This window comes from Sorex fumeus, unplaced genomic scaffold (assembly GCF_029834395.1).
Source record: "Sorex fumeus unplaced genomic scaffold, SorFum_2.1 ptg000006l, whole genome shotgun sequence".
Lineage (NCBI taxonomy): Eukaryota > Metazoa > Chordata > Mammalia > Eulipotyphla > Soricidae > Sorex > Sorex fumeus.
Window position 1 is genome coordinate 49521273 of NW_026606063.1, and position 12850 is coordinate 49534122.

At 41.5% G+C, this 12850-nt stretch overlaps 1 protein-coding gene across 4 annotated transcripts in view; it reads left to right on the top strand.

The window, feature by feature from the left end:
• Nucleotides 1-12850, top strand: part of USP34 (ubiquitin specific peptidase 34) — a 258244-nt gene that overhangs the window by 45024 nt on the left and 200370 nt on the right. For all 4 annotated transcript variants that reach the window (XM_056126930.1, XM_056126939.1, XM_056126955.1 and 1 more), the window contains 3 exons: nt 6995-7045; nt 7201-7350; nt 9256-9323. In XM_056126930.1, the coding sequence (XP_055982905.1) occupies nt 6995-7045; nt 7201-7350; nt 9256-9323 (269 nt within the window). The remainder of the gene's footprint in view (nt 1-6994; nt 7046-7200; nt 7351-9255; nt 9324-12850) is intronic.

The following is a 12850-nucleotide window of genomic DNA, read 5'->3' on the forward strand; positions in this document are numbered from 1 at the left end:
GGGTTTGTGGGAATATACAGGGTGCTCATCATTGAACCTAGGTTGACCATATACAAGGCAATTGTCCTATTGGCTTGGCTATCTTTCTGGCCCCTCTCCCCCTTCTTGGTACACTCAGTTCTGCAGCCCAGTTTCCAAGTTCTGTTGCCTTTGGTCTTTGATACTCCCTTATACTATGTTTCTTTATATCTTACATCTTTCCTTCTCACTGACTTCACTCAGCATGATAACCTCTAGTTCCATCCACATAGTGACAAATTGCATGATTTAATCTCTCTCTTTCTCTCTGTCTTTCCCTCCCTCCCTCCCTCCCTCCCTCCCTCTCTCCCTCCCTCCCTCCCTCGTCATACCCAATGATGCTCAGGGGTTTACTCCTGGCTCTGCATTCAGGAGTTATCCTGGAGGTGGTCAGGAGACCATATGGGATGCCTGGGATTTAACTTGGGTCAGTAGTGTACAAGGCAAACTCCTTACTGTACTATTGCTCCACTTCCCCCTTTATTTTATTTTTTTTTAACATAGGAGATAGCACAGCGGGTAGGGCGTTCGCCTTACAAGCGGCCAACATGGCCGACCCGAGTTCGATTCCTCCGCCCCTCTTGGAGAGCCCGGCAAGCTACCGAGAGTATTCGATATGCCAGACACAGTAACAACAAAGTCTCCAATGGAGACGTTACTGGGCCCGCTCGAGCAAATCGACGATCAACGGGAGGGCCTTTACCTTTACCTTTTAACATAGGAGTACTGCTATTTATTCAGCCATTGATTAAACTGATTGAATTGGGCATGAACTCTACATTTAAAATTTTTTAAAATAATTTTTTTATTGAATATATTTGAGATAGACCATTAAAAAGCTGTTCATAGTTGGGTTTCAGTCATACAGTGATCCAGCACCCATCCGCCAGTGTACATTTCTGTCCCATTTCCCTACTGGCACCCCCAAAACCTTACTCCCCCACCCCCAGCCTCCCTCTATGAGAATCACTTTTCCTTCTTCTTTCTCCTTTTCCTTTTGTGCATTATGGTTTGCAATACAGGTGCTAAGAGGTCATGGTGTTTGTTCAGGGCATTTTATTTTTTCTTTTTGGGTCATACCCGGCAATGAACAGGGGTTACTCCTGACTCTGCACTCAGGAATTACTCCAGGCGGTGCTCGGGGGACCATATGGGATGCTGGGAATTGAACCTGGTCCACTGCATGGAAGGCAAATGCTCTATCTGCTGTGCTATCACTCCAGCCCCGGCATTTGTTTTTTTTTATCAGGATGGTAAAGCTGGAGTAGCTTTTCAATTGGTGGCCACTTTGGGGTGTGGATGTGACTGCTGAGAATGCTGGAATACAGGGAGTGGGGGGAAGGTAGCTCATCCCAACCCCAAAAAAGCCTGGAAATTTCAGTTACAAAACCCGCATACCTGAATTTTCAGCAGATAATATCTCACTGAGGTCTGTCCTGGGACTGGGAATATGGTGGTAATTTTGGATTGTGGAAGAAAGTGGCTGTTGGGTGTTGGGATTGGGCAGGCCGCTGGCCAACCTGTTCCCCTCTTGATTTACTCCCATCTATTTAGCCAAGCACATGGGTCTGAGATTAACTATGACTTTTGATCTCTTTCAAGATCTTTTCTTTTATTTTTTTTCTTTTTTGGGTCACACCTTACAATACACAGGGATTACTCTTGGCTCTACACTCAGAAATCACTCCTGGCGGTGTTCAGGGGATCACATGGGACGCTGAGAATTGAACCTGGGTTGGCCGCGTGCAAGGCAAATGCCCTATCTGCTGTGCCATGGCTCTTGCCCCCTTTCAAGATCTTTTGAATGAGTCTCTGAAGCAAGACCTGTGCTAGAGCTCAAATGGTGGTGCTGGAGTTGGTTCGTGTGGGTGACTGTTGAGGTTTCTGGAAGTACGGGGAGTTGGGGGGAGGTAGACAATCCCAACTCTGAGAAAGCCTGGAGAGTTCAGTCACAAAATTTGCATACCTGAATTTTCAGCAGATTATGTCTTGGTGAGGTCTATTTTGTGACTGTGGAATCAGGTCAGGGGTATAGCGATGATTTTGGATTGTGGAAGCAAGCGTTTGCTGGGCACTCTGCTTGTCCCCTTCTTGATTTACCTGGGTCTGTTCAGCAACTTGTGGGTCCGGGACTAGCTGCGGCTTTTGATCTTCAAGATTTATTTTTATGGGTCTCTTAAGCAAGGCTGGTAATAGAGTTTACATGGTAGCCCTGGAGTTGGTTCATGGGGCTGACTGCCAATGCTTCCAGAGTATTGGGAAGTAGGGAGAGGTAGCCCATCCCAATTCCAAGAAAGCCTGGAGATTTCAGTCACAAAACTTGCATACCTGAGTTTTCAGCAGATTATATCTTAGTGAGGTCTGTCCTTAGACGGTGGATTGAGGCTAGTGGTATGTTGGCAATTTTGGGTTGTTGAAGTTTGTGGCTGCTGGGTGTTCTGCTTGGGCTGGCCCCTGGTCAACCCACCTTCCTCTGATATACCCTGATCTGTTCAGCCATGTACAGGTCCGAGATTAACTGTGGCTTTTAATATCTTTGGAGATTTATGAGTCTCTGAAATAAGGTGAATAAATGAGCTTGTATAGCTGAGCCAGAGTTTGGTTGTGGACGTGGCTCCCGCATACCTAACTTTTGGCTGTTTAATTTCTTGGTAAAGTTGGCCCCAAGTTGTCATGTCTGGCCAAAGGCACAGCAGCAATTTTGGAGTATCAGGAAGCCTGAAGGCACCATTATGCTGCTGATGGTACAGGTTGACCTGCTGGCAGCACCATGACCCCCATTATCTGTTTCTTTATCTACTCATTTTCTCTTGTTCACTTGGGTTATTTTCAGTTTTTGTCTAGTTGAACAACTGCAATGAACTTAAGAGAATAAATGTCTTGAAATAGTGTTTTGGGACTCTTGGAGTTGATGCCAAGAAGTGGAATTGCTGTCCATATTGTTCATACTGTTTTCCACAGAGGTTAAATGAGTCTTACTCCTAATAATGGATGAGGGCTCCTTTTCTGCCACATCTGCACTAGCACTGATTACTTTGGTTCTTTTTCACTGGTACCACTATCAGTGGTGTGAGGTGGTTTTGATTTGAGAAGTTTCTATTCATTTCTTCTCCCAGTTTTTGATGGGGTGTTATTAAGTTTTATTTTTAAATTTTTTTAAAAAAATTTGAAAGTAAAGTTTATTGAAAATAAGAGAATGGAATAGGAGAAAACAGTATAAGGTTAAGTTTTCTGCTGCTAAGGTTTGGGGTTTTTTATGTTTGTTTTGTTTTTGGTCAACATGTGGCCGATGCTCAGAGATTTCTTCTGGTTCAGCACTCAGGAATTACTCCTGGCAGTTCTTTGGGGACTATATGGCATACCAGGGGTTGAACCTGGGTTGGCCTTGTGTAAGGCAAGTGCCCTACCCACTGTTCTATCACTAGCCCTCCTAATGGGTTTCTTTTCTTTTCTTTTATTACTTTTATGCAGGAATTACTCCTGGTGGTGCTGGGGGGACCATATGGGATGCCGGGGATCTAGCCCAGGTTTGCTGCGTGCAAGGCAAACACCCTAGCCACTGTGCTATCGCTCCAGCTCTCCTAATGTTTTTTTTAAGGCCCTCCACAGGTCTTGTAAATCTTTTTTTTTTTTTTTTTTGGTGGTGGTGGGTACACACCCAGCTGTGTCCAGGGGACCAGTGCATTGCTTGGGATTCAAACCCAGACCTTAATCTAGTCTTTTAAGTTCTTTAAGTTACCCTTACCCACCAGCACTAGAAATTGACTCCAGTCAGTTATTCCATCATGACCTACCTGATTTGTGAACCTGTATTAGTGATATGATAGTTCTTGTACTCTGTACTTTTGGAACTATTTTACAAAAGTTGTTGAGACTTAGACAGCTTAATTGTGACCTTATTTTAGTTGCTTGGAAGTAGATTTTAATTTAATTGTCTACTTTGAGAAGTCTTTTGACCATCCTGGATAGTTTCTGACAATTTCTAAATGTTTATAGTTTGCAGTGCTCTCAATCGTTTGTTATCAAATTTTATTTTTGCAGTGAAACAAATATGTGAAACAGATAAAGCAGTGAAGTGAATGGTTTCCTTTGGCTGCTCACCTTTTTTTATTTATTATTTATTTTATTATTATTATAATTTTTTTTTTAACTTTTTTGGGTCATACCCGGCAATGCACAGGAGTTACTCCTGGTTCACACACTCAGGAATAACTAACTCCTGGCGGTACTTGGGGGACCATATGGGATGCTGGGAATCGAACCTGGGTCGGCTGTGTGCAAGGCAAAGGCCCTGCCTGCTGTGCTATTGCTCCAGCCCCTCACCTTTTATTTATTTATTTATTTATTTATTTATTTGTCTGGAGCGATAGCACAGCGGGTAGGGCGTTCGCCTTACACGCAGCCAACATGGCCGACCCGAGTTCGATTCCTCCGCCCCTCTCGGAGAGCCCGGCAAGCTCCCGAGAGTATTCGATATGCCAGACACAGTAACAACAAAGTCTCCAATGGAGACGTTACTGGGCCCGCTCGAGCAAATCGACGATCAACGGGAGGGCCTTTACCTTTACCATTTATTTGTCACACCCGGTGATGCTCAGGGGTTACTCCTGGCTCTGCACTCAGGAATTACTCCTGGTGGTGCTCAGGGGACCATATGGGATGCTGGGAATCGAACCAGGGTTGGCCTCGTGCAAGGCAAATGCCCTACCAGCCCCTCACATTTTAGTCTTTAAAATTTTTATTTTTATAAAGTTGCTCACAGTAACGGGTTACATTTCAACACCAATCCCACCACCATTACATCTTCCCACCACTATTATTTCAAATTTTCCCACCTCCACTCAAGCCTGCCTAACAGGCATATGCTAATTTATTTTGTATTGCTTGTTATGAATAGCGTGAAAAGCAGCTCTGCGCTCCTGTATTTAAAAATTTTATTTTATTTTATTTTATTTTTTTGCTTTTTGGGTCACATCTGGCGATGCACAGGAGTTTCTCCTGGCTCTGCACTCAGGAGTTACTCCTGGCGGTGCTCAGGGGACCATATGGGATGTTGGGAATTGAACCCGGGTTGGCCGTGTGCAAGGCAAACACCCTACCTACCCGCTGTGCTATCTCTTCAGCCCCCTGGATTTAAAAATTTTAAATAATTGGATCCAGAGGCATCTCTGCAGTGAGCTGCTTGGTTCCCATATTCATTTGTGAGTCTTTAGCTCATGGCCATTAATACGCTTAAATGGCACCCAGAGGTAGTTCGTGGACATGACTGCCAGGAGCCCATAGGGGTGGGGAGACTGGAAAGAGCAGCCCATCATTCCTTGGAGGCCCGGAGTTTGCAGTCATTGGTCCTGCGTACCTGGGTTTTTCACTAGGTTCTGGGAGGTTTTCGGCCACTGGGATACATAGGGGGCAGGTGGAGGGACAACGCTTGCTCTTGTCTGAGCCACCCTGGTGAATTCAGCCTGGCGCAAGGTTTGGAGGCATGTCTGCAGCGGGCTGCTCACTATTTAGATGAAAGTAGTTTTATGATCACAAAAGAAGCATTCTTAGGAGCCATAGAGATAGTACAGCAGGTACGATGCTTGCCTTATGTGTGACCAACTTGTGTTTGATCCCCACCATGAAATATGATCCTCAAGCATGCCAGGAATTTTTCCTGAGCACAGAGCCAGAAGTAAGCCCTGAGTAAGCTGGTTGTGGCCAAAAATGAAAACAAGAAACAAAACTGCATTTTCAATGGTGACTGAAAATACAGAATGAAGATTAATAAAACACTTGAACATCTCTTTTCTTTATCCTTTTCAAAAAATTAAAAATAAGCTTATGTATTTTTAGATATTAAAAGTAATGGGAATCAGATCATGTACATAAGATATTTTTTGTTTTGGGACCACCCCTAGTGGTGCTCCAGGGCTACTCCAAGCTTAGTGAGGCTAGTGTTTGAGAGTCCTTCCCTTATGTTCTTGCTATTGATGTTGCAATAGATGTGGGGTTTGCACACCTTCTTACCAAGGTTTTCATTTCATTACGGTACTTGCAGCACTTGATTGTGGGGCTTGACAAGTACCTGCTTTACTATCTGGCCTTTTGTCTTTATGGGGGTGGGAGGGTGGGATGGTTTTTTGTGCCATACCCAGCAATGCTCAGGCATTACTACTGTGTTACTACTGCATTCAGAAATTTTTCCTGGTGTTGCTTGGGGAACCTTATGGAATGCTGGGGCTTGAACCTTGTCTTGTATGTGTCTTACCAACTGTACTATTTCTCCAGTCCCTGATCTTTTCTTAATGTCTTTCTAATCTGTGTATGTGTGCTCTCTCTCTTTCTCTCTCTCTCTCTCAGCCACACTGCTAGTACTCAGTGTTTATTCCTTTTATTTCTATCTGTGTAGCTCAGGGATCAGTCGTCGTGGTTTTGAGGGCCATATGAGGTACCAGGGATCAAACCCAGGTTGGCTGCATGTGAAACAAGAGCTGTACACATTATACACTGACTCTAAATCCTCAAGATCATTTTTTTTTCTTTTGAGCCACCCCAGGTGTATTCAGGGTTTATTCCTGGCTCTGCACTCAGGGATCATGCCTGGCAGGTTCAAGGGACCATATGGAATGCTGGGGATTGAGCCTGGCCTGGCTGTGTGCAAGGCAAGCGCCCGCTGTACTATTATTGCTCTGGTCCCCTCGATATCACTTGATGAATTAGTTATAATGTATTTTTATTTATAAGAATTGACTTAGAAGTGTTAAGACTTTCTACATGAAAAGGTTTGACTTGGGAACCAAAGATTTCTTTTGAAGAAGGATGTATAAATATGCTTTAGAATAAATTTACCTTCGGGTAGAATTAATTTTATTCAGGATAATAAGTAATCTCAGTGGCAAAGATCTGAGGGTCTATAAAATCAGTCTTTAGGATATTGTAGTTTTTGAATGTCATTTACAAGTGTGACCTTATTTTCTTTACTTTTTTTAATCAGGATATATCAACCCAAGAAAGCAACATATTAGGGGCGTTCTGTGATATGAATGTAAGTGTCAGTATTTTTTAATTATTAAATTTATGGAAAAATGATGCTTTTGTTTATTTCTTGAATTTATTTTTATCTGGCAGTATTTGTACAGTATTGGTAAAAATAATGCATAATCCTGATAAATTTTAAAAGAATTTTGTTTTTCCCTGCAGGATGTAGAAGTACCATTGCATTTGCTTCGTTATGTGTGTTTGTTTTGTGGAAAAAATGGCCTTTCTCTCATGAAGGATTGTTTTGAATATGGAACTCCTGAAACTTTGCCATTTCTTATAGCACATGCATTTATCACAGTTGTATCTAATGTAAGTACCTCTTTGAATAGTTTTAAAATTGGAAACAATGTCTAGCATTTTAATTACCTGAAATTTTCCTGTAGGAAAGGCAGGTTTTAAGAGATTGTGTGGTTTATTTATAAATTGGAAGCATCTGAGAGGCTACTACTTACGATTTCTAGTCTCTGCATTTTGTAGACACTTGCTTTGTGACTCAACATGTGGTCTGTCCTTGGGAAAAAATGACCCACGTGCACTGGTGAAGTACATGTATTCTACTTTGGGGGATGGAAAAGCTCTTTTTATTTCTTTCTTTAATGGTTTTTGGGCCACAGTCCGTGGTGTTAAGGTTTTCTCTGGCTCTGTATCTAGGGATCACTACTGGCGGGACTCAGGGGACCCGATGGGGTGCCAGGATCAAACCTGAATTGTCCTGGTTACAAGGCAAGCATACTATCACTCCTCCTCTCTTCTTGGAATTTTTTCATTTCTTCTTTTTGTTTTTTTTTCTGGCCATACCTGGCTGTGCTCAGGGTTTTCTTATGACTCTGTGCTTAGGGATCACTCCTGGTGAGTTTGGGGAACCATTATGGTGCTGGGGATTGAACTCAGGTTCACCATTGGGGCTTCTTTTCTTAGGTGACCCACCACCCTCTATGGCTACTGCCTCACTATCTACATCTGGTTGTATCTTGTTCCTTCAAGTTTATCTTTTTGGTAGGGCCTCCTCACAGTATTTTGTGATTAATTCTGGTGTTTTTGCAGTTTTGATAAGGGGTCTGGGAGCTCTTCAATTTACTTCCCTTTTTATCATCTTTGCCTTTTTTGTTTCTTGCCTGTTGCACCAGCTAGGAACTGCAGTTGCAATTGAATTGAAGGTTAACTTTCTTTTACCTAGTCTCAGAAGGGAAGTTTTTAACGTTTAACTGTTAGCATGGTTCTTGCTAAACAACTTAAAATATAGGTATCTTTGGTTAGGGGTAAGCCATATAGTCTGTATTTCCTTTTAAAAAATTTACATGCCCTTTGTTATTGTGACTGGGGGTTGTGATTTAGTTTTGATGTTTGCACACTAGTTGTCCTCAGAGGCATTGCATATTGTAGTTGTATACCTGACATCAGGTTGCAGTGCTCCAGAAATTGTACACTTGATTGTGATACTGTTCAAAGCTTACTTCTGTTTCTGTGCTTTGAATTTAGTTTTGGGCAGTTTTTCTGTTTGCTTGTGTGTGTGCGCTCAGGACTTAGTCCTAATTGTGTTCAGGGATCATTCCTGGTGCAACTCAGGGCACCCATATGTAGTATCAGAAATTGAACCTCTGGGTTGGCTCCTTGCAAGACAAACTCCCAATTTACTGTATTATATCTTTGACCTTCAATATTGTTTGTTATTAGGGGTGGGGAAGCCTATGAAGCAGTGTTCCGGGGTCCCAGGACCAGCAATAATTAGCCAACCTGACTGATCAATGTTCCGTTCAATGCTAGAGCTTGGTGATGTGGTGCTGGGCATCAGTAGGACAGCCCCTTCAGTAGTCAGAAGCCACCAGAGCCACAGCAGCAGTGCTGGCGAGCGGGTTGCTGTGCCAGGGATTAAATTGGTTTTTTGTGTGTTTGTGTGTGGGGCCACAGCGGAGGTGCTTAGGGGTTACTCCTTGCTCTGTGCTCAGGGATCATTACTGGCGGGCTCAGGGAATCATATGTGTTGCTGGGGATTGAACCCTGGTCAAGGTTCAATGTGCAAGCCAAATGCCCTACCTACTGGACTATTTCTCTAGCCCCAACTAGGGATCAGTTGTGGGCTTTTCACATTACACGCATGGGTTCTGGGTCTAACTATCTTGCTTCTAATTAATGTGATAGGCATTTTTCATAGTCATTTTATGAAAAGCTTTTCAAATTATTTATTTCACATGTTATCTTTCTATTTCTTTTTAGATTAGAATATGGCTACATATCCCTGCTGTCATGCAGCATATTATTCCTTTTAGGACCTATGTTATCAGGTAAGTGTACGAAATCTTTTCCTGCTACTAATCAGTTTAATGCATACTCTAACAATTTTTTTAATAACAAAATTTACGTTGTTAGTCAAGTTACTTGTACTCAAATCTTTGTAAAAATTTTAATGACAGTTTTGTATATGTAAGATTTTTATGCACAAATATGTTTATATTTGGTTTTTGTTTTTAAGCAATTTGTTTATTTTTTTAAACACAGGCATGTAAGAAAACTAACCATGCTTGCACAATGTGTCAAAATTCATTCAACAAAAATAGATATTAAGTAGCTAGTGTGGGTTATGTTGAAGATACTTTTTTGCAGTTTGTGCACAAAATCAGTTAATCAGAAATTGATGAGTGTTATAGGGAAGTCATAGGAGAAGTAGATTGCAGTTTAGGGTTGGTATGCCACATTATAAATGTGGGGATTGAGGAGGAATTGTGTTGTGTTTTTTTGTTGTTGTTTCGTTTTTTTTTTTTTTTAAATCAAATTAAGAAGGAAATGTAAGACAGAATTGAGAAAACACTGATTAGACTTTGAGTATAAACTTAGGACGCCAATATTATATTTCTTGATAATTATGTGTTTTCTCTACTGCTTTTTTCAGTTAGGCATTTGTAAAGATTTGCGTACCTACTTACAAAAGCTAAACAAAAGCAATATCCAGCTTATAGTTCCTTATGGTTCCCTCTATACCACTGCTACAGTTTGTCACTAGTTCATTTTTGTTTTGTCAATTTGCCTTTTTCCTCTTTTTTTTTTTTTTTAGTGTACTTTTGGGCCATACCCAGTAGTGCTCAGAGTTTACTTCTGGCTCTGCTCAAATACTCTGGCAGCTCTTGGGCTGCCAGAGTATATGCGGCATACATTTTTTCTTTTAAAATTTCTTAAATTTATTTTTATAAAGTTATTCACAATAATTTATTACATTCAATATTCCAACACCAGTTCCACCACCATTGTATCTTCCCACCACCAATATTTTGAATTTTCCCTACTGCCACCCAAGGCTACCCCAATAGCGGGTCTTAAATTATTTTGTATTGCTTGTTATGAGTTACCATATGCGGCATATTTGTTCATGATATCTGATGTTCACAATGCACTTTCAGTGTATTGTACAGTTTTCTAATATTTTTCATGGTATACTTTCAGTGTATTGTTGAGAAATTTTATATCTGCTCATCAGAGATGTGTAATGTTTTGCGTATGTATATCTTTGTCAGCTTTTGATATTGTAGTCTGCTGTTTTCCTTTTTTTTGGTATGAGTTGTTGGAGAAAGAACCAGGAAAAGATTATGATTAATGGTATTCATGTAGCCTTTCTGAAATGTGGCATTTGAAGGACACAATCAGCTAATCAGATGATAATTAATTTTGAGGACATACTCTATTAGAAATATAATGACACAGATTTTGATGTTGGAAAAAAGATGACATTAAGGAAACTAGATGTAGATTTGTGTAGAAACTAGATGATTTGTGTGGTGGTAGTTTGTAATGGAATAGTCATTAGGATTATAAGTTTGGACAAGCAGGGGCAGACTTTTCTAGGACTTACAAGTATTTGTAGAGCATTTAGATTTAGTAATGGGACTATATTGATGTATTAGTTTCAGTCAGGTGTGTCTTTTGTGGGGGATGGGCCCACTTGGCAATGCCCAGGGCTTACTTTTGCCTCTGTACTTAGGTATTGCTTCTAGTGAAGCAGGAGTGCCACGAGAGTAGAGGAGGGGAAGAGAACATAGGGGGTGTTGGAGATTGAACCCAGGTTGGCTGCAAACGAGGCCGTGTCCTACCTGCTTTACCATCTCTTCAGCCATATAGGTTTGAATGAGTTATTTTGAATTTCTTATGGTACCAAGATTGAACCTGAGGCCTCAAACATGGGTGGTGTATGTTTTACCAGTGGGTTTCATCCCTGGTTCTAAGTCTTAATTTTATTTTAAAAGATTATGTGGGTCTTTCTGTGAATTACAAACTGTAGTAGCAACGAGACCAATCGAAAGATTAATGTGATAGTGTGGGAAGCAATGGTGATTACTTAGATTGTTAATAGAAGTGGCACTATAGCACTGTCCTCCTGTTGTTCATCTATTTGCTTGAGCGGGCACCAGTAACGTCTCCATTGTGAGACTCGTTGTTACTGTTTTTGGCATATCAAATAGGCCATGGGGAGCTTGCCAGGCTCTGCCATGTGGGCGGGATACTGTTGGTAGCTTGCCAGGCTCTCCAACAGGGATAGAGAATCGAACCTGGGCCGGCCACATGCAAGGCAAACACCCTTGCTCCAGATTGTTTTGGTACTCTGAAAATTAAAAGGAAATCAGTGAAGATGAAATTGACAAGATTGGTGATTGTGGGATTTAAGGAAAAAATGGTAGTGTCATGAATGTTATTAAATTTTTTTCGCTCTAATTTCCCTTTTATGGTGTGGTTATCACTAACTGAAACGTTAAAGAAAGGGACAATTTAAATATTTTAATTTAAATGACTGTCAGACATTTTAATTTGGTACTGACAAATTGAAGTATAAATCTAATCAGAAAAACTTTAGTTTGGGAGTTGTCATATCAAGATAACATTTTAAAGCCTTATAAGTCAATGAGCTGGAGAAATAGCATAGCGGTAGGGCTTCCCTTGCACGAGGCAGGCCAAGCCGACCCGCGTTCGATTATTCCACCCCTCTTGGAGAGCCCAGTAAGCTACCAATTGTATTCCGCTCGCATGGCAGAGCCTGGCAAGTTACCCGTGACGTATTCGATATGCAGTGATAACAAGTCTCACAATGGAGACGTTACTGGACCTGCTTGAAAAAATCGATGAACAATGTGAGGACAGTGCTACATTGCTATAGTAAGTCAGTGAGGTAATAATCTGTGGGGAGAATGTAGAGATAGACTGAGCCTAGAATATATAATCTTCCATCAGTTCACTTTTGCTGAAACACCCCTCCGTACGTATATCTTACATGGCTTATATCTTTTTTTAAAATTTTATTTATTTTTTTCCCTTTTTGGGTCACTCCCGGCGATGCTCAGGGATTACTCCTGTTTCTGCACTCAGAAATTACTCCTGGCGGTGCTCAGGGGACCATATGGGATGCTGGGATTCGAATCCGGGTAGGCTGCGTGCAAGGGAAACGCCCTACCTGCTGTGCTATCGCTCCAGCCCCATATGGCTTATATCTTATATGGCTTATATCCAGAGTATATAAAGCCACCACAGAGTGCAACAAGAAAGAAATTGACCCCTCAAGAAGTGGAGAGAAGCAGACGTCCATAAAGAGGATATTTTAATGGCTAGTAAGAAACTGAAAAGGTTTTTGGCATCACTTTTTGTTGTTTGTTTTGTTTTGGGGCCAAATCCAGCGATGCTCAAGGGTTACTCCTGGGTACTGCACTTAGGACTTAACTTCTTGCAGTGCTTGATGGACCATATGGGATTCCGAGGATTGAACCCAGTTTAGCTGCATTCAAGGCAAATGCCCTACCTGTTATACTATTACTCCAGAGTAAAAATCTTCATG